At 41.7% G+C, this 18755-nt stretch overlaps 1 protein-coding gene across 4 annotated transcripts in view; it reads right to left on the reverse strand.

Annotated features, from left to right (window-relative positions):
• Positions 1 to 1777: 1777 nt before the first annotated feature.
• The window catches only part of LOC116329674 (transcription factor COE3-like), a 147778-nt gene continuing 130800 nt past the window's right edge, over positions 1778 to 18755 (reverse strand). For 2 of the 4 annotated variants that reach the window (XM_031751733.1, XM_039621592.1), the window contains exons 12-16: positions 16855 to 16920; positions 16064 to 16238; positions 11356 to 11538; positions 8071 to 8160; positions 5862 to 5893 (exon numbers count right to left, since the gene is read on the reverse strand). In XM_031751733.1, the coding sequence (XP_031607593.1) occupies positions 5862 to 5893; positions 8071 to 8160; positions 11356 to 11538; positions 16064 to 16238; positions 16855 to 16920 (546 nt within the window). Of the gene's footprint in view, positions 5894 to 8070; positions 8161 to 11355; positions 11539 to 16063; positions 16239 to 16854; positions 16921 to 18755 lie in introns of all 4 variants that reach the window. The other 2 variants (XM_031751734.2, XM_039621586.1) reach the window with 2 other exon arrangements.

The following is an 18755-nucleotide window of genomic DNA, read 5'->3' on the forward strand; positions in this document are numbered from 1 at the left end:
AGCTCTTCATGGAAACAGATGAAAGCACAATAACAACTGCATAATTAATTTTAGGACTGGACCTGTAGCTTCAGGGCCTGAGTGAATCTCTGAGGGCGCATTTCCAGAAGGACTCCTGACTGTCGACAGAAACCTCCTGAATCATGCCGTCCATACAAACCTTCACTTCATCCTCGGTCGTATTTCTCTTTTTATCCTGGCTGATGTTTTTACCTGCTGCACGGTTCTTTCTCTGACTACTTTGGCTCCGAGCTGCAGTGATTGATTCGCATCAGTTCAACTCAAAACGTCAATCAGAGCTCAGTGTTCATCATTCCCCGCCGACAGTTTCATCATTAACCAAAGTCTTTGGAGGCCGTTTGGAGAGTATTCCTGCTGGAAGAAAACTTTTGGTGATGTGTGTGTGTTTTTCTTTTTTTCCAAGCTGATTTCAGTGGATATAGCTGCTCTGGAGATTTTTTTCCTGTCAATATCTACCTGAGTTACTTACCTGAGTTTTAATCGGAGATAAAATCTGCTTGGGCATGACTTTGTCTCTGATCTATCATTCTTTAATGCACTAATGTCATCGTGTATATACAACATATATACTCTCTCTCTCTCTCTCTCTCTACATACATATATATATATATATATATATATATATATATATATATATATATATAAGAAAATGCGGTGTGGTTACTATTTTTCAACACACTGACGGTTGAAGCTGTCTTGGAGTAACACAAATAATTTGTGTGGCATCTTATTTGATGCAGAACTCCTGATTGGTCTATAAAAAGTTTGAAATGGTTATAAAAAACCCCGCCTTGATTGCATTTTTAGGTAAATAGCTGCATATAACTTTGTTTGCAAAACTTGTGCATAGGTTTTTTAAAATGTACATTTTATATTTGCATTTCAAGCTATGAAAACGATTCGTTAAACATGTTTAAAAACAACACCTGTAGATTCAGATATCAAAAGACTTAGATCTTATTTTTTTAAAACGTAACTATCTTATATAAGATTTAACTAATACATTAAACTTGGTCCCTTGGTCCCCAATCTTGGGTGAGGTACCAAGCTCCCCCCCGGTTCACCCTGGCTCCCCCTTGCCGTAGCATGTGTGTGGGTACTGCATCAATCTCTACTTGGGTTACTTGCCAAGAAGTAGCCCACTTCAAATCAGTGCCTGGTTCCTCAACACCTGACCTTGTTGATCTCTCTCAAGCATGTCTGCCTGGTTTAGCCTAGGACCCTTACTGGATGCAGACACCCCAGTATGTGTATGTGTGTGTGAGATCGATGCAGATTGTAATTTCTCATTAAATAACAAACGTGACCATTCCAAATCTTTAGGTTTTTCTTAAATTCGTCTTACCTGCTTTAAATTATGTTGCTGTAAAAACGTCCAACTTGCAAAGCGGTGCTGCTGGACTCCAGAATATGTCCTGTCTTAAAAGTTTTAATACAAAGAAATTAAGGTTTTTATATTTCTAATATATATTTTTCATAATTATTTATAATAAAATTATATAAGGCTTTTTTAATCAAAAAAAAACTCCTTTTGTTTTTAAATCTATCTGATGTGAATGAACACGTCTGCTTTCTGTCTTGAACGGTTTCATTTGCAATTTGAAAGCTTTTAATTTTGATGAAATCTTTTTGAGAGCAGATCCAGGTTCTTCGTGAGGTGTGTAAACATTAACGCTTTACTGGTACTTGTGTGTGCTGCCTCCATAATTAGTTTCCCCCCCGTTTCTTATTTGAACATCAGCTTAAGTTTGACAGCTTCGAGCCAAATGTAATCTTTATTAGACTGTTTCTGTACAAAAAGCACTGGATCACAGAGAAAAAAAACAAACAAACCAAAAAACAGAAGACATGCATTTATTTACAGCATGGCCAGAGACAGAAAAAGAAAAAACCTGGGGGTGACACCCCTGTTTGTATCCTAAAGACAACTAATTAAACATTGTGCTTTGATATACTTTGATGATATATTTAATATTTCACAAAAATGCAGTGCCTCTGCCCTCTTTCACATTGAAGTAAAACATAAAAAAAGTCTATTTTTCAGTTTAAAACCCAGACGGTGGGAAGCGAACTTGCTGCGACTGACAAAAAGAGAAAGAAAAGCTGCGAGCTGTTGGAGGGGACTGATCAGGGAGGTTGGCTCTGCAGCCTGGGCTTCATTAGTATCACTGATAAATGGTCTTTCCCAAAGACGCTGAACAGATACCACCAAAAAGCCAACATGACAGCATCCGGTGACACTGTGCAGAAACTGCTGGATTTGCATAAAGTCAGAAGTTTAATCATTTGGACTTCAGATTCCTGCATCAACTCTGCTTTTAACATTCAAAGAAATACAAATAAAATTTGTGTAAGTCTGAGTCAGTTTGGAAAAAATGTTTCTTTGACCATCCTTAAACTACTCAAATGCACCGAAAAGGAAAAACTGGAGAGGTTTACAGTTTTTATTACTTTATTCCGAGAACTTGTGAAATGTAAAGATAAATCGTCTCTCTGTAAAGTAAGATGCAGTATTTAAACAATGTGAAACTTATTTTAGTTTTTTCAACCTTGTTTTTTGTGTAAATTTGCAATGCTAATTTTGTAATCGTAATAGAAGCCGATAGATATAAAATTACTTTATGCTCCTTCTAGTCACATGATCATGGAAGAAGTCACACTGTCAGTGTTTTTGAATTGGAAAAAAAATGTCGTAAATTTTTCGTTTCACATTTATCACAATCCAAAGATTTCAGATCTTTATGCCAAATTATTCATCTCACAGTCTCGTGGATCTCTCTGAAATACTCCCCAGATTGAATCTATGGATTCGTGCTGAGGAACCTTAATGTTCTCCTTTGTTCATTGACACGAAGACAGTTATATCTAAAATGCTGTGTTCACGTACACAAAGTGACATTTTTCCAGATTTAAGTATGTATTTGACATGTATGACATAAGCCTTGATAGAAGTTTACGTTCTTTGGTATTTCCTTTACACTTTAGTTGTATTTTAATACATTTTACTAAACAAATAATAATTTAGAAATGGGGGCTGCATTTTCAAAGCGCCCATCCAAAACTTGCATGTGTATGTGAATGAATTAATTTCAAAGTCATATTTGCTGTAAACACAAACGTGATAGTTCATGTCCATATTCTCCAAAAAGTAAGAACTTTTTCAGCAATTTCACTTTTTGCCATGAGACCAAGCTGAATTTTCAGTGTTTGGATCAAATTTGACACAAAGATCTCATCTACATTTCTATTGGGGTCATTTCTTGTAGTTAACAGACGTTAAATCACAAATTGACTCCAGTCTCCAGTTTTTCTTCTCTTTGGTGAAGGAATAAACTTCTACACTTTGTAATTTGGCAGTTTTAACACTTTCAGCCATCAGTATGTGACGGTTAGCTTGTACAGTTGAGCATCTTTCATATATTTCGGGGGGAAACCTGAGGGACAAAGACATCAAATCAAGAAAGCAAACAAAAGTAACCTTTGATAATTGCTGTGGAACCAAAACTTTGTCGGATAAAAGAAAGACTTTGTTTTTAAGCGTGGTCAGTCGTAAGGCATCAAACTCGAGTCTTGGTTCTTTACATTTTTTTGAACTTTTGCCACAGCAGCGCGGGCGATGAGCTTGCATTTCAGTACAGGAGAGCAGTTGCATAAGTAAATGATCCAGATTGTGTGCAACGACGAGAACAGCACCATCGGCAACAACACCAACATCGATGGACGTTTCCTTGAGATCGGTGACCCTAAAAAACTTGGTTTGAAACTCTTCGCCGTGTTTTGTAACCGTACAGTCAATATCAGCAAAAAAAAAACCAACACAAAGACGAGGGTCAGGTCGAATATTCAGATGGATAAAATGCTGACTTCTAAACACCAAACCGCCCCCCTCAAAAAATGAGTGCTGGGATATTATGACATTATAAGTCTCTGAGATATAAAAATTTCACATGACGAGGATTTTTGCCATTTCAGGATGGCAGGAGAAAAAAAAACATATTGGTGCATATCGCTCTAGCTTTCATCTTTTTTCTTTTTTTTTCCACTTTTAGCTTTTTTCTTTTTTGCTAAGATACATTGCTCTTATTAAGTGCCCCAACAAAAAAATAGTGCATTAAGAAATAACCATGATTATACATTTCACAATAATACACAAAAGACGAGAAGAACCAGGGGAAACAAACGATGCTGTTTACAAAAAGTTAAATATCGGAAAAGCGTTTTTATACAAAAGTGATGAAAGCGTCGTTTTACGTCCTGCTTTCAAAAACAGGGTGACCGTGTCGTGAGTTTTTTTTGTTTTGTTTTACAAAAGGGTTAATTCTTCCCACTTGTTCACTCTTTTTACAATATCTAAAAGGTATTAAGACATCAAATGTGTTTACATATATATTTGAGACTATCATTCAGGCCTAAATCACAAAAGAACTCCCCAAAACATACTTTATAAATACATATAAAATAAGCACAATCAGAAGAATAACAAGAAAATCTGGTACCTAAATGTGATTAAAACTGCTGCAAGCTTTTTCTGGTTAAAATCTACCACTCGACACACCTGCAAAACAGAACTATTGTACTGGATTTCAAAATGAGACATCCAAAAGAAAAGAAAAAGAAAAGCTGAAAATGCTGGGCTGCCTCGACGTGTTACGGACAAACGTTGGTGGAACATTTGCTCGTCTCTCTTCGGCAGGATGCTTCATTCTTTCTTTAGCTTACAAAATTACTGCACTTTCCTCCTTTTTAGATTATGAGACACAAACATTGTTAAAAGCTATGGTACAGAAAGTAAAATGCGCTGAGACGTGAGATTCATCGGGGGGGCTTTAAGGACTCTGGTCCTCGGGGAGGGGCTTGTTGGGGGTTTCTGATTGGAAACCGTCTGACGGTTCTTCCAAGTTTGAAAAATGATTACTTCCTGATTTCCGGACTCGGTCCGACTCAGGGTCAGTGTCCACCGAGAGCTTTTGTTCTAGTGAGAACCAATCAGATCTGCAGCTGAAACACAGAGCTCTTTTCTGCTTTTCTTTATATTTTTAAAATATTTTTATATTGTGTTGGCCAACATTTTAGATGAGGGAGTGTTACTGTTTTAGGCAAATTATCCGCTAGTTTGTTTAGGTTAGCTAAAAAGCACTTGGTGCTGCCCCTCTGTAGGCTTCCAAAAGACAGCCAATCAGAAGAAAAGTAAGCTTTCAGGGAGGCGGGCTTCAGACAGCGTCAAACTGAGCTGCCTGGAACATTACAAGGATTTTTTAGCTAAAAATTATCAGAGATTTGGTGATTTTTATTTATTCATTTTTTACAGTAATCACCAGCATTTTAAATTTGGGTTGAATAAAGCGAGGTATTTGAAGATGTCACCTTCCACTCAGCTGTTTTTTTTGTTTTTTTTCACAATATGATGATTAGCGTAGAACAGATGCTCCCAGTGGACACGCCTCCTTCCTGTCTCACAGTGGTTCGAACTGATCTGAGACCTGTTCAGCCTCCACAGACTTCTCAAGTCAAAGTAACCTCTTTAATATCTCAGCACAACATGCAGTACTGCAGACACCTTTCATCCACCCACAGTTCACGCTGAGCGAGCGCTGCCTCCACCCGCAGCCACTGCAGAGGTTTCCTGTTCCGGGTTCGTAAATGCTTGCCGGTGGTGTCTGCAACGGCTGCAGGAAGAACCGACGTCCTCGTCTGATGGTGACTGAATTGTTGAAGTTCTTTGGGTTTGGACTCTGGGTCAGACGGGTCGGTCTAAAGGATGATGGGAAGGACGTTGTTGTGGCGTTTCAGGCTGGGGGAAGGTTGTGGGGAGTCTGACGGTACCTGGCTGAGAGTCCTCCTCACATGGGGGGCACGATGAGACCTGCCATGGCTGAAACAACACAGACTGAGTCAGATCTCATGTTTCGTGATGCTCGCTGAGCATTTCAGGCTACGTCCACACATACACTGGATTTTTCAGTTTGATTGGAAACTGAATCGTAAAAATGCAAAGCGCTGCCCAACTGCAGAGGTGGGAAGTAACAAAGTACAAATACTTAATTAATGTACTTAGAAAATGTAGTAGAATTTTCAGCTATCTGTACTTTACCTGTGTAGTTTTTTCTTTTACTCCCTACATTTATAAACCTGTGCTTTCTTCCTCGCATTTTCAAAACAAGCTCATTACTTTTGAGAGTTTTTATTTCACGTCACTGCGGCCTTCCCAACATCAAACCAATTTGAGCCAAAACAGAAACACATGAGAGTCACTCCTGTTCGTTTATTAATCACCAGGAGATGTTGCATAAAAACAGATGATAGAAGCAAAACTGTGTGTCACAGTCAGGGGTTAAAGTGGGCCAGTGGGGTTTTTTTTCTTTGTTTTGAGAGCTAACTTCACTCAGAGATGGAGATGAAGATAAAAAAGACAGGACAGGAGAGGAAGGCGAGAGCTTAGGTTTAAAGGAAGGACTGCTCATTTAAAGCTCACATGTAAGTCCTCATATTTTTAAATCACATACTGGGTCTGTACATATTGTGAGACATGCAAAACAAACTGAGGGAGACTGTGTTATTTAAAGGCTGCAGGAAAATCCGCTGCAAGTTAGTGCAGGATAAACAGGTTAGTTTGCTGAACTGTGATGGATTTAAATCAGAAAATCTACTGCAGCTCTGAATAGAAATTATTGTGAGTTATGAATCTTTCCCCCACGCTGAGCCATTACAGACGATTTTAGGGTTGCTCCACCTGCTGAATCCACTTTAACCCCTGACTGTCGCCCTCTACAATGTAGCAACAGGAAACAGAGCTATGTTTGGTTTTCCTTCTTTTTCCCTTCATGTTCTGCTGATGTGATTCAAGCTGAGAATATTCGTGAGAATTAAAATTTTGAATGAAATAAAGTCTGCACTCCTATCTACTGACATTATTTTATTATTATGTTAATACAACACAAGGTTCATTTAACTTTCCACAAATATAGAAACGTCCTCCAAACAGCTACTTTTTACTTTGAGTACATTTTAGAGCCGGTACTTTTTTACTTTTACTCGAGTACAGAACTTGAATCGGTACTTCAACTTTTACTGGAGTATTTTTTAACACTAGTATCTTTTTTTCTACTTAAGTGCAGACTATCTTTACGTTTGCCACCTCTGCTTAACTGTGAAGAAATGTTGGCCAATCAAAAGCCCACAAACATGGTGCACAGTTTGATATCAAAACAGGAGATAAAGGTGCACGCTGTTGATGCTGTGAGGCGAATTCAAAAGATCCTTTTTTTAGCTGAGTACGTGCGGATGCAGCTTCAGTTTTTCTAAAATTCTACTTTACTGTACTTTAACATAACAAAGGTTTTATCATGAAATTTCTTACTGTTCAAGCTGCCCATTCAGAAATATTTACAACGTCTTGGTGATTATAACTGTGGATATTACAAGACCTAAAATATGTTTTTTCATGAAGAGTGAAAAAATCTCCAGTTTTAAATAAAAACGCCTTCCTGAGAGGCACATCGAAAAGATTTAAGATACGTCTCGTGTAAACACTGATCTCTGGAACCAGAATAATTAGGGTTCATTTAACACACTCGCACAAAATATGCATTTGCTGTTAAAGTCTTTCTGTTAAGCGCTGAAAGGTTAAGTAAAATCAGTTAAATGCCTGCGTTGTAAAAATATTTGGATAAAACTGAGAGATGATGTTGAAATAAGACTGCAAAGACAGATCTATGACGGATTCTTGGACTTCACTGAGCCAAATAAAAGCTAAAGAACAGGACTCGGTTATGGAGGAAAAATACTTTGTAGGGTGAAATTTGCAGCGGTATTAACTATAAAAGAAGAATGCTCCAGTTTAAGCTCCAAATTTCCCAAAATGCCAGAAGTTATGGATCAACTTTGACCTCCGAGTGTGTGAAAGCAGGAATCAACACGCAACACAGAAAGAGTTCTTCTCATACAGCGGCGCCGCGTGGACATCCACCTGCGTGTCCTGATGGGACACGAGCAGGAGGACAGCAGGGGGCGGGGGTGCTGACAGGCGGGACGGGGGGGTGGGATGCTCACCCTGGAGGTTGCTGCCATTGGTGGTGGTGCAGGTGGGGGGCGGGGAGGTCTGTGGCCGCACGACAGGGGCGAAGGCGCTCTTCTGTTTGACTGCAGAAACCATATGGACAGGAGAGAATGAATAAGGGCCTATGGGAGTAGACGAAGAGGAGGAGGAGGTGAGGGAGACAAGGGAAGGAGGGGTAGGAAGGTGCGGGGAGGGGGTCCTACAGAAGGAGGACGTGACGGTAACGAGCAGGCAGACAGACAGGAGGAGGTGAGCGATCGGACGGAGATGAGGCGAATCATGCAGGGAAAAGGAGGAGGATGATGAAGAGGAGGGTGAGGAGGAGGAAGAATGGGTCCCTGCCTCAGATCGGGCCGAGGTCTGCAGGAACAAACATGCTCCGAGCACAAACAGCTGCACATCTGGCAAAGTTGATCCATAACTTGAAGGACTTGTTTGGAATAAACCAACCTGAGAGCAGCAGCAGCAGCTTCATCCGCACACGCTGCACAGTGTGTGTGTGTGTGTGTGTGTGTGTGTGTGTGTGTGTGTGTGTGAAGGCAGGTGTCTAACATCATGCGGTAAACTGACTTTTTTCCTTTTTAATAAATCACCCACTCATTTACTCTTCGTGTGTCTTTAGGCGAACAGCTTTGAATTTTCCTGCTGCTTCTACAGCTGACTCCCGATTAAAGGAACAGTTCAACATTTTTAGAGATGCTCTTATTGATCATCATCTATCGGTGATCAGTGCAGAGCCGGAGCTGTCCATCAGTGATGACTTGAGCTTGACATCTGTTCTTTGGAAGTTTTCCGGAGATCAGACCCGGCATTTAAACCAAACAGAGCCAAAGTACGAGTTAAAGTAAACTCCTGAAGCCTTCAGTCACGTCTTCTTCAGGAGACTTGTCAGATGTATTTGCTGCTAAGGTGCTTTCTCCTTTAAATTTTTATTACATCTTTAATATTTTGCTCATCTCCAGCTCTTTAAGGTCACCTCCTCGTGATTAACTCAATTGAGTATTTCGTTCCTCTGAATCTCTAAAGTAGTCTTTAAACTGAAGATGTGACTTTAGAGTTGAGAAGCTTTCCGGGAAAATCATGAGGACGTGACGTTAATGTGGTCGGACGACTAAAAGTGCACTCTGTCAAACAAGCATGACGTAATGTGACGTCTAACTTCATGCTAAGCTGACCACATCTGGACGCTCCACTGAAGGTTTGAAATCAGCCGCCATCTTTGCAGTCGAGACTCTGAAATGTATCTTAACGGTGGATGTGTTGCTACCCCAAAGGTCACCGTCAAATACTGAAATTTCCAGTAAAATCTCAGACACGACCCTGAAGTTACAAACGGCAGATGGCTCCAGCTCTGTGCTGAATATATAATCATCGGCGGATTAATTTCTGTCTCTGAAACGCAGAGTTTGGAGCGCATCTGTCCAAATGTTGAGCTGTTCCTTTAAGAGCTTCCACAGAGTTTATGGACCACAGTGTGTCTGTAATGATTCAAGGACAGCATTTGAACATGGAACTGTAAAATGAAGCGGGGGAATGTAAATGTGATTTATCACTTCATGCCAACAAGCATCAGTCTGTCCTGGATCGCTGCTTCTTTCTCCTCACATTTCCTCCTCCTTGGCTCCTTCTTGTTGTTTTTCCGTTCCTTTTTCTCCAGCTGATATTAATGGATTCGGCCCAAAGCGTGAATGCATGAATGCATGAAGGATGCGGTGAGGATGTTAGTGGGGTTAGTGGAGGAGGTGGAGGGGATGGGTGAGGAGGAGTATGGACAGGGGGACAGTCAGAGGAGGGAAGGAGGAGGTGAACAATGCGTGGCAGTGTTAAGTCCACACACACGCACACACAAACACTCAGACCCTCGGCGGCGGGAAACTGTAGCTCAGCCAGGCGAGATGTGAGCCCACCTTTTGTTTAGTCGCCAGGGACGACAACATCACCTGGCAAGGAGACGCATTTTGAGCTCACTACCTTCTAAACGAGTCTCGCTGAGACTCGCTGAGCTCTTTGATACAGAAGCCAAAACAATGGAGCGCTCCCCGCGGGCGAGTTTAGTCTCCAAAACACACCTGCGCCTTCTACGCTGCTGCTCCGACTCCAGGCATGTTAATCAGAGCCGAGTGTAAAGTTTGACGAATAACACGGCCGACTCAGAAGCATCGACTCGTCTCCTGCAGCGGGAAACGCTTCACTTTTGTTCGCTCGTATTGCTCTGTGCACAACGCCGTCATCAATCTGCCATCAAGTCGTTTTATTTTCAGCCTCGCGAATCCACATACAGAGTATATCATCAGTGCTACGAAGCCCAGTACACTGGGTAATGTGGTGTCAAGCTAGGTACCAACACAACAACTCTTGGTATCTTAGTCACGTTCATACTTGAGACGGATCCTCTGGCCTTTTACTAACATTTTAAAGCTGTTAGCCAAATCACTGCTCATAATTACTCTGGATTTCATTAAAGCATGATGCCTCCACCGAGGCATAAGACAAGATGAAGGAACGTTTTTAGTGCCGTTGTTTTTCTTCTCTCTCTCAGCAAGATAAAAGCAAAGCAGACCAGTGGGTGGAGAGGTGGGCTAAAGGTGAGGGAAGAAATTCTGGTTCAGATCCAATTTTATAAAATTAAAATATTGGCCTTGCTGAGAACATTTTCCCAGGCTAGTCCATAATAATCATAGGTGCTTTCAGTAGTTAACGGGCTCCCGAGTCCCTTAAAATGCCTAAATATGCCGACCCTTAACCCCTACTTGGCTGAGAATGACTTTGGTTATTCTAATTCCTGTGCTTACTGTAAAGTTTTCAAACTTTTCCTTCTGGTTCTTCATGTTACTTGGATACTTAAGCCTCCGTTATTGCTTCGCCCAACACTTCCAACATCTCCTTAAGCCGCTACCTTCACATGCAACTACATGCACCAATACAGCTTCAACTCCCATCACTTCATTACATGGACTTAACTGTTTTAATGACTCAACTGACCCTCCACCGTCCGGTTCAATTCAAACATCAGCCAGCAGCAGAGCATCAACATAAACGAGCAGCGTCCATAGCTTTAATGCAGGTTTTGGTAACGTGGCATCAAATGCAGATTTAAGCAGCAAGCACAGATTTCTTTTTTTTTAATCGGTATTTGGAGTATCAGGAACAGCGCTGTGTGTTTTGGAGCATAAATGCGTCTGATTTTAGCCACAGTTGTAAATGATCCCTCCTGCTGACTGCCTCCCGGATGGATGAGGTTTGGTTTCGTTAATGTGATATTTAAGTGTATTACTCACTTGCGTAAGCGGAGTTGGCGGTGGAGCCGTTGAGGAAGCTGGGGGATCCAGGTACGCCCAGGTTGGTCATCCCCGCCCCGTATCCGTTCATGGTGGACGTGATGGTGTTGTAGTTGGACTGCTGAGGCGTGGAGCTCGGCACGTAGCCGCGAGGAGACACGCTGTTTGAGTTACGGGAATAGCCTAAGAGGAGGAAGAAGTACAGCTCTTCATCATGTGTCCGTACGCTGACTTCAGTGTTTGGATAGATAATCAATCATCTCTCATTATTACTTGATAATTAAGAAATGAATCTTTACTTTAAGTGAAATTCAAAAAACATTTAATAGATGTGACGCCTTCCAAGAGTAACTGTCACTCTAAATTTCACACAGTTTGATTGAACTGGACCCACGCTGTGCATTTCCAGCTCCACATTTGTTATTCTGGGACTCTGCTACAGTAGCTTTGCATGATTCCCAGCTCAAAATAATCCTTCTCTCTTATTCTGGGTTGGTGCGGTGCCTCAATTAATGTTCATTTAGCCCCTTCTCCTTTAAACTGTGTAGGATGAAGTAGATATAATTACTCAAAATGTTTACAACAAATATGTTATCAGGTTTTAACTCCATTAATCATCTCATGACCTTTTTGATTGACCGGGTGACCCTTTGGTTGAGAACCACTAAGCCAGCAGACAAATGACTAAAGTAGTGAGTTCACTGTGAAATCTGTCTTTTAATTCCAAAAACAACATTTTGTACAGCCTCTCTCCACCCCAACCTCCTCCTTCTGACTCTGGTCTCGTAACAGCTTTAAGCCTAGCCCACCTGAGCGTGAGTAGTTTTTATTTATTTGTTTTTCTCAAATGCAAAAACACAGTCGAAGCCCTGTTAGGGTAAACCAGACTGACAGGTAGAGATATGAAACTGAAAAGCAGTATTCATCACCACCACAAACAGAAGATCTTGATAATGATCTTGTACTTCAGTCATTACTAAAAGTCATTTTTCAAAAACAACAACCAAAAAATCCCCAGAAAACTTTTCAGAAAACTAGATTTCAGTGAAAACAATACAAGAGAAAATTATTCAGAATAAACAAACAGAATACAAAACTAATATCTTTTTTTAACCCAGGAATGTTAATGTTTGGCGGTCTAAAACTGGTTTGACAAAAGGCCAACTCACATAGTAAGAAAACCTACAAATTACCCTGCATTTTGCTGACCTCCTCGCTGTGACCTCAGCAGTGACATCATCCCGCCTGTCACTGCTGGTCTCCTGTTATGAAGCGCTCACCTCCCTGCAGGCGAGGTCTGCCCTTCATCTGTCACCTGACCCCTGCTTTTTACTTACCTCTGCTCTCCCTTCTCTCCCCTCTCATCCCCCCATGCTCCCACTGATTGACCCTCATCCAAGATGCATTGAATACCAATGTTCCCGCAGCACTCAGCCTGACCTCTGACCCCCTCCCGAGGCTCCACAGTTCCCACCGACCTCGGGACGAGCTCGCTTAGCAGAGCTAACAGAGTGCCAAGTAGCACATTACGCCCTCTCTCTCGCCTCACCCTCCACCCTCTTTCCCTTTCCCCAAACTTCCCATTCTGGGCCAACGCAATTCCCAGCAGGAGCGGCTGATGGAGCGCTGCCCAGGGACGAGGGCGAGGAGAGGCGGCGATGGGAAACACATGTGGAGTAGCAGAGTGCAGGGAGCGGCCGAGCACTCAGAGTAAATGTAAGGATTGTTCTTTAATAAAAAAAATAATGCCTTAACAAATGGACTGAGTGTTGGGTGGTGTTTGTCTTGGTGCGTTCCCTCTCCCTGTCCATTTCGCCACAGCGGCGTGGGAAGCAGATCGGATGCAGGTCACATCCTGCGCGCTCATTCACACCGAAGCCTGAAACGTGTTTGCTGCAGAGCAGTGCAGATGAGCTGGTTAACGGACAGTTTGGATTTCACTGTGTAAACAGTAAGGGGGACCAGCGGGTGGGCGGTTTATGACGTCTTTAATGACAAAAATTAACGACTAGAAAAGATCCTTCAGAGTTAATAACTATTTTATCAGTTAAAACTTTATTTATATACGGTTTTTGTCACTTTAACGGATTTCAGAGTGTTTATAACCTAAGCTCTATATTTTTAATTTCTTTGCCTTCTGTATAAACAGATGACGGTTCTCTGTCTAAAATCAGAAAAATCCTGCTGTTACTCTACTGTATGTACTGTAATTATACTAGTTTAAAGAACAGCATATATATCATATATCTGAGTATCAGTGTACTGACAACAAAAATCATCAGGTAGTGCCTCTATGATAGCAATAATGTTAGGAAGCAAGCTAATCCTAGCTAGCTAGCTGTAATTTAGCAATGCAGCAAGAATATTTTGCTGGTAAAATTGTAGCATTCGCTAATTTTTAAAATAAACCGCCCAGTTCAATCAATGTCTGAGAGTTAGCAAACTTCATTTACTAAAGACAGCATTTTGCTATGCTAGATAGCTAGCAGTTTGTCATCTTTTTATGACTCAAATGCCCTGTGACTGCTGAAATTCCTGATTAGACAAAACTCAATTTCTTCTGGCTAGTGTTAGCTGATTTTAGTACTAGCCAAAGCAGAAAAACTACTTGCTAGCCTACATATCACTTAACAGTTAGCTAACTTTAACCTGCTTCCTCACTAACACTATGAAGCCACATCAGTGCTAGTTCCTGTCCTTACTCTGTGTTTCGCTGGGAAACAGTTGTTTGATAGCATTAGCACTTAGTGGACTATTTTTAAGCTAACATTAGCTGCTGTTGTTTACGGCTAGTAGTACAAGGGCGACAGGTATTCAGGAAATTTACTTGGAAGTGAAAATATACATCTTCAAAAAAAAATTAAGCCTTATCTATGATTCTGTAAGCTTTACATGCAAAGTTATAAAGAAGGCTGAAAGTGGGCGGTTAAGTAAAAACATGTTTTTGGTTTTTTTAAACTAGATTCTTTGGTATTTTTCCTGGTATCAGACTTCCCTCATGACCCTATAAACTCTGACAAAGACAGACTCCAGAGGAAAAAGCCTTCATCTTGCAGGAGGATGACATGATGCTGAGCAGGCCGAGCTGAATTGGAGCTGTAAATTACCTGCCTCGTCCGCCTGATAAGGTCTGGGCTCGGGAGCTGCTGTTTTTATTAATGTTTTAATCACGGTGGATAATTGCAAGGGGCACACAGAGCCATTTCATACTTCATAACAGCGGGGAGGACGGCATTAGATCCTCGGTGTAATGTTTCCGACTGGACCACAGTTATGAATTTTCAGCATGGCTGCTACCTCGTTTCCCATGACCTCATAGATTCCTGTAAGGTGTTCGCTGCCGGGCCGATGGGAAAACCAGGCCATGGTTTGTGGTGGAAGTGGAGGGGGGGTGTCCGGGGAGTAAAAGCAGCTCGATCTGCTTCCTGTCGACGCGTTCACAAGCTGTTTGCTGCATGTTTTCCTGAGCGTTTCTGACAGAAGCAGAACTGACTGCTGAAAGGAAACACTGAGGATAACAAACCCACAGAGCTGCAGTGGAAACACCACCGAACATATCTGCTAACAAGAACTGAGATATATCAGATTTCCACTGATGTCCAAAAACGTGTAGAAACACTTCAGTGAACGTGCTCTTGTTTATTTTGACTGTGTCTGATAGCAGGTACTAAAACAATAAACATGAATTCATGTGCTGCTGAAAATAGTCCACAAAAATAACTTTGTAGAGCCCTTTGATAATCTGTGGAAGCTCAAACTAAAATGTGTAGTTTTATAATTGAAAGAGATGTGTGAACTTGAACTTGAAGTCATACAGTCTTTCATGAACTCTAATGAAGTAGCCTGTAGGACTCTACAGAAATTTAAAGTGGACTGGTGTCTACTGGAGTCCAATGATGTCCACTGAACTTTCCTAACGTCCGCTAAACCACTCCAGTCTACTGGACTCTTCTAAAGACTCTCTTTAACTCTCAGACTCTCAATAAAGTTGGACCCTAAAAACGTTTGCTGGACTCTACTGAACTTGACTCAACTCTGCTAATGTGTTTGTTAGCCTACTGATCGCATCTGAGACCAGTGTTATAAACTCTACTGAAATCTACTGACATCTGAGTCACTAGAGTACCAAGCCATTTGAATTCTCCCCCAAGTCCACTGGTCTTTTGCGCTCTCGAACTCTTAATAAAAGTGGGCTCTGACATATCTTTAGGTCTTTAATGAACATTACTAAACTGTACATAATTATATTAAAGTCTGTTGGACTTTAATGAAATTGTATCCAATGAAGACTGCATGGAATCTACTGAACTTTAGCAGTTGTGGACCGGAGACCACTGACCTCCCCTGACCTCTGCAGCATACCGCACATAGAAGTGTAATGCACTAAATCTGACTGGGCTTTTATTAAAGTCTCTTGCAGTCTGCCAAACTCTGGACTCAAGATATTCTACTGAACTAAAGAATCACTTGATCTTTCTGACTCTTAATGGAAGCAGTGTCTGAAAACTTTGCTGGACTTTACTTAACTATACTAAACTCCCTGTCTCTGCTGGATTCAAGTGGACAGTCAACTCTGCTGGTCTCTAACAAAGTCTACTTTGCCTCCATTTGTCTTTAATGCAGTCTACTGAGCACACTTGTGATGCAGCGTAAACCATGAGGCCTCCACCCCCTCCCTAGAGGATCATGGGTAGCAGCGCGCTCTCACCTTGGTCGGCCTGCGAGGCCTCGGAGATGTTGACAGCGAGCTGACTGCTGAATGAGTTCACGCCCATCATCCCCGAGTGAGCGGCTGAGCCAGTGAGCGACGGCAGCTGATTGTGACTGCGAGGGACGCTGTAGAGCGCCTCGGTGAGGTCGGCCGCTCGCTTCAGGATGATTTCCTGCGAGCAGAGGGGAGGACGGGACATTATTTTGTAAGAGTCACTGTTGGCATTAAAATGTTGGAAAGCAGTGAATCTCAGTTCTGCGGTTCCCACCAGTGAACTAAATTTAGAGTTCACGGGACGTATGATGATGTTGAAGTTTTCGATTTTTTGAATCTCTCATTTTTATGTCATATTGAAGTGTTAGCAACGTAAATATTCACTGAAAAATTTGTCTGGATATATATATACAAAAACATAAGAACTCACAGATTGGAGAACAAAATGAGTGATGAGGGTTACTCAGAGCATGGCTCAGATTGGTGAGGTGGGTGGGCAGGGGTGAGGTGTGGGGGGATAGCATTAGTTAATTGTCTGAATGGCCCAGGGGAAGCTGTCAGTGTAGTAAATGCAGGGATTCCCTGGCTTAGGTGACATATGAAGTCTAACACAGTTTTTCATTCAGGAGTCTGAGATTTCTGTCCTCTGTTAGAGCCTCACTATTACATTTTTCTTATCATTACTCATCATTTATTTCTGAGATATATATTGAGATTTGTGATGGGATGTTTCACTGATCCTCATGTGTTTGAGTTTGAAGAGGCCAAAGGTCAAAGTGAAGGTGCTCCCTCACCTGGTTGTTGTGTGGCATCCCATACAGAGCTTCCACCAGGTCGGCCGCTCGCTTCAGCAGCACCTCCTGAAAAAAGACAAAAAAGGAGGTTTAACAGAAAATACAACACAAGGAGAACAGAAGAAGAATCAGCAGGAAGCCATTTTCACACAAACACACACACACACACACACACGTTTTCCAATCAGCCCACAGGAGAGGAAGCGTCCAATCTGAGAGTCTGGGTTTAATAATCTCACTGATAAACAAGTGAATACAAACACAAGAAGAGGGGATGATGGGTAAAAAAAGGAAAGGAAGGAAAGGACCAAAAAAGAGAAGGAAAATAAGGAATGAGAAAAGGAGACAGGAGAAAAAAAGGAATAGAGGATGAAAAAAAGGAAGAAAAAAATAAGGAAAGAAGGAAAGAAAGAAGGAAAGAAACAAGGGATAAGGGGAAGGAAATTAAACAAAATGAAGGGAACATTAAGGAAAATTAAAGTCAGAAAAAAATGCAAGTAAAAACATATAAATGGAGGGAGATAAATAAATGATATCAACAGAAGGAAACAAGAAGGAACAGGAAAGGAAACAAGGGGGTGAGGAAGAAACAGAGAAGGGATGGAAAGAAACAAGGAAAGGTGAGGAAATAAGAAAAACCATTAATGAAAGAATGAATGCAGGAAGGAAGGAAGTGAGGAAGGGAAATGTAAAGGTAAAAGGTGAAATAAGGAAACAAGGGAGGAAAAAAGGTGATGTAAACAAAGTGCTGAATGGAGACAGAGGAAAGCCTGAGGATGATCAGCTGACAGAGGGAGGAGGAGGAGGTGTGGAGTCCCAGAGGAGCAGCAGTGGGGAGGTGGAGGCCTCTGCTGGATCTCCCTGAGGTATTACAGCAGGAGAGAGAGAGAGGGAGGCTTGTTTTTCACGTGAAGTGATGAAGGAAGAGGAGGAGGAGGTGACGGCTGCCACTCTCTAGGTTCAGCCATCAGAGCTCCCACCGCACTGCAGACGCTGTTCCCGGAGGTTCGAGGTGGCGAGGAAACTGACGGGAACTGACGTCAATTTGAGATTCGGCCCCGTGCGCCTCCCCCTCCTCCCGACCCAGAACCTACACCCCTCTCTGAAAGGTTCGCTGACATCAGCATGTCACAGGTTTCCTTCACTTTTGTTCCCTCGTCTCCTTTTTCCTCTCCCCTTTCTCTGTTTCTTTTTTCCTCCTGTCCTTCCTTCCTTACTTTTATCCTTTCATCAGTTATTGTTTCCTTTTTTGCCCTTTTTATTTCTTCACTGTTTCTAGTATATTTGATTTTTTTTGAGACTTCGACATCAACAGTGAGACTTTTCTCCCACAACAAATATGAATAAATTGCAAAAAAATACACAAATATAATACAAATTAAAACTCATATACGCAAATTAATATTTAATAATTATTTTTTTAATTTGTCATCGAGTCATCATGGTTCAGACTTTAAAAGGTCAAAGAGCAGCTTAATGGCAGCATCTGGTGCCCTCAGCAGGCTTCCTGAAACTGACCAATGAGAACAAAGACAAACATTTCATGCGCTGAACTAAAGTGAATAAAGCTTCCTGATGTTCTTCTGGCGTGTCAGCGGATCGGTGTACTTCCCGGACCTCCGGTTATTTTTACTTGAGGCTGAAATTTGTCAATTTGTTGTTCAGCAGCGTTAAACTGTCCCTCCACAGAGCAGCGGTGCAGCTCTAATATGAAGTAAAGGAGTGCGAGAGCTCCTTCCACCTGTGATTATGAATGTGCGGCTGACCCTGAACCGCGTCTTTGAACTCAGCATTAGAGATTCAGCTGCTGTCGAAGGCGCCGAGGAGAAACGTTTCCCTCGTCTCGCGGCTGTCAGCACGAATCACTCCTGCCGCTCAAATCTGTGTCTTCTTATTTCTGT

This window comes from Oreochromis aureus, linkage group 2 (genome assembly GCF_013358895.1).
Source record: "Oreochromis aureus strain Israel breed Guangdong linkage group 2, ZZ_aureus, whole genome shotgun sequence".
In the NCBI taxonomy this organism is placed as follows: domain Eukaryota; kingdom Metazoa; phylum Chordata; class Actinopteri; order Cichliformes; family Cichlidae; genus Oreochromis; species Oreochromis aureus.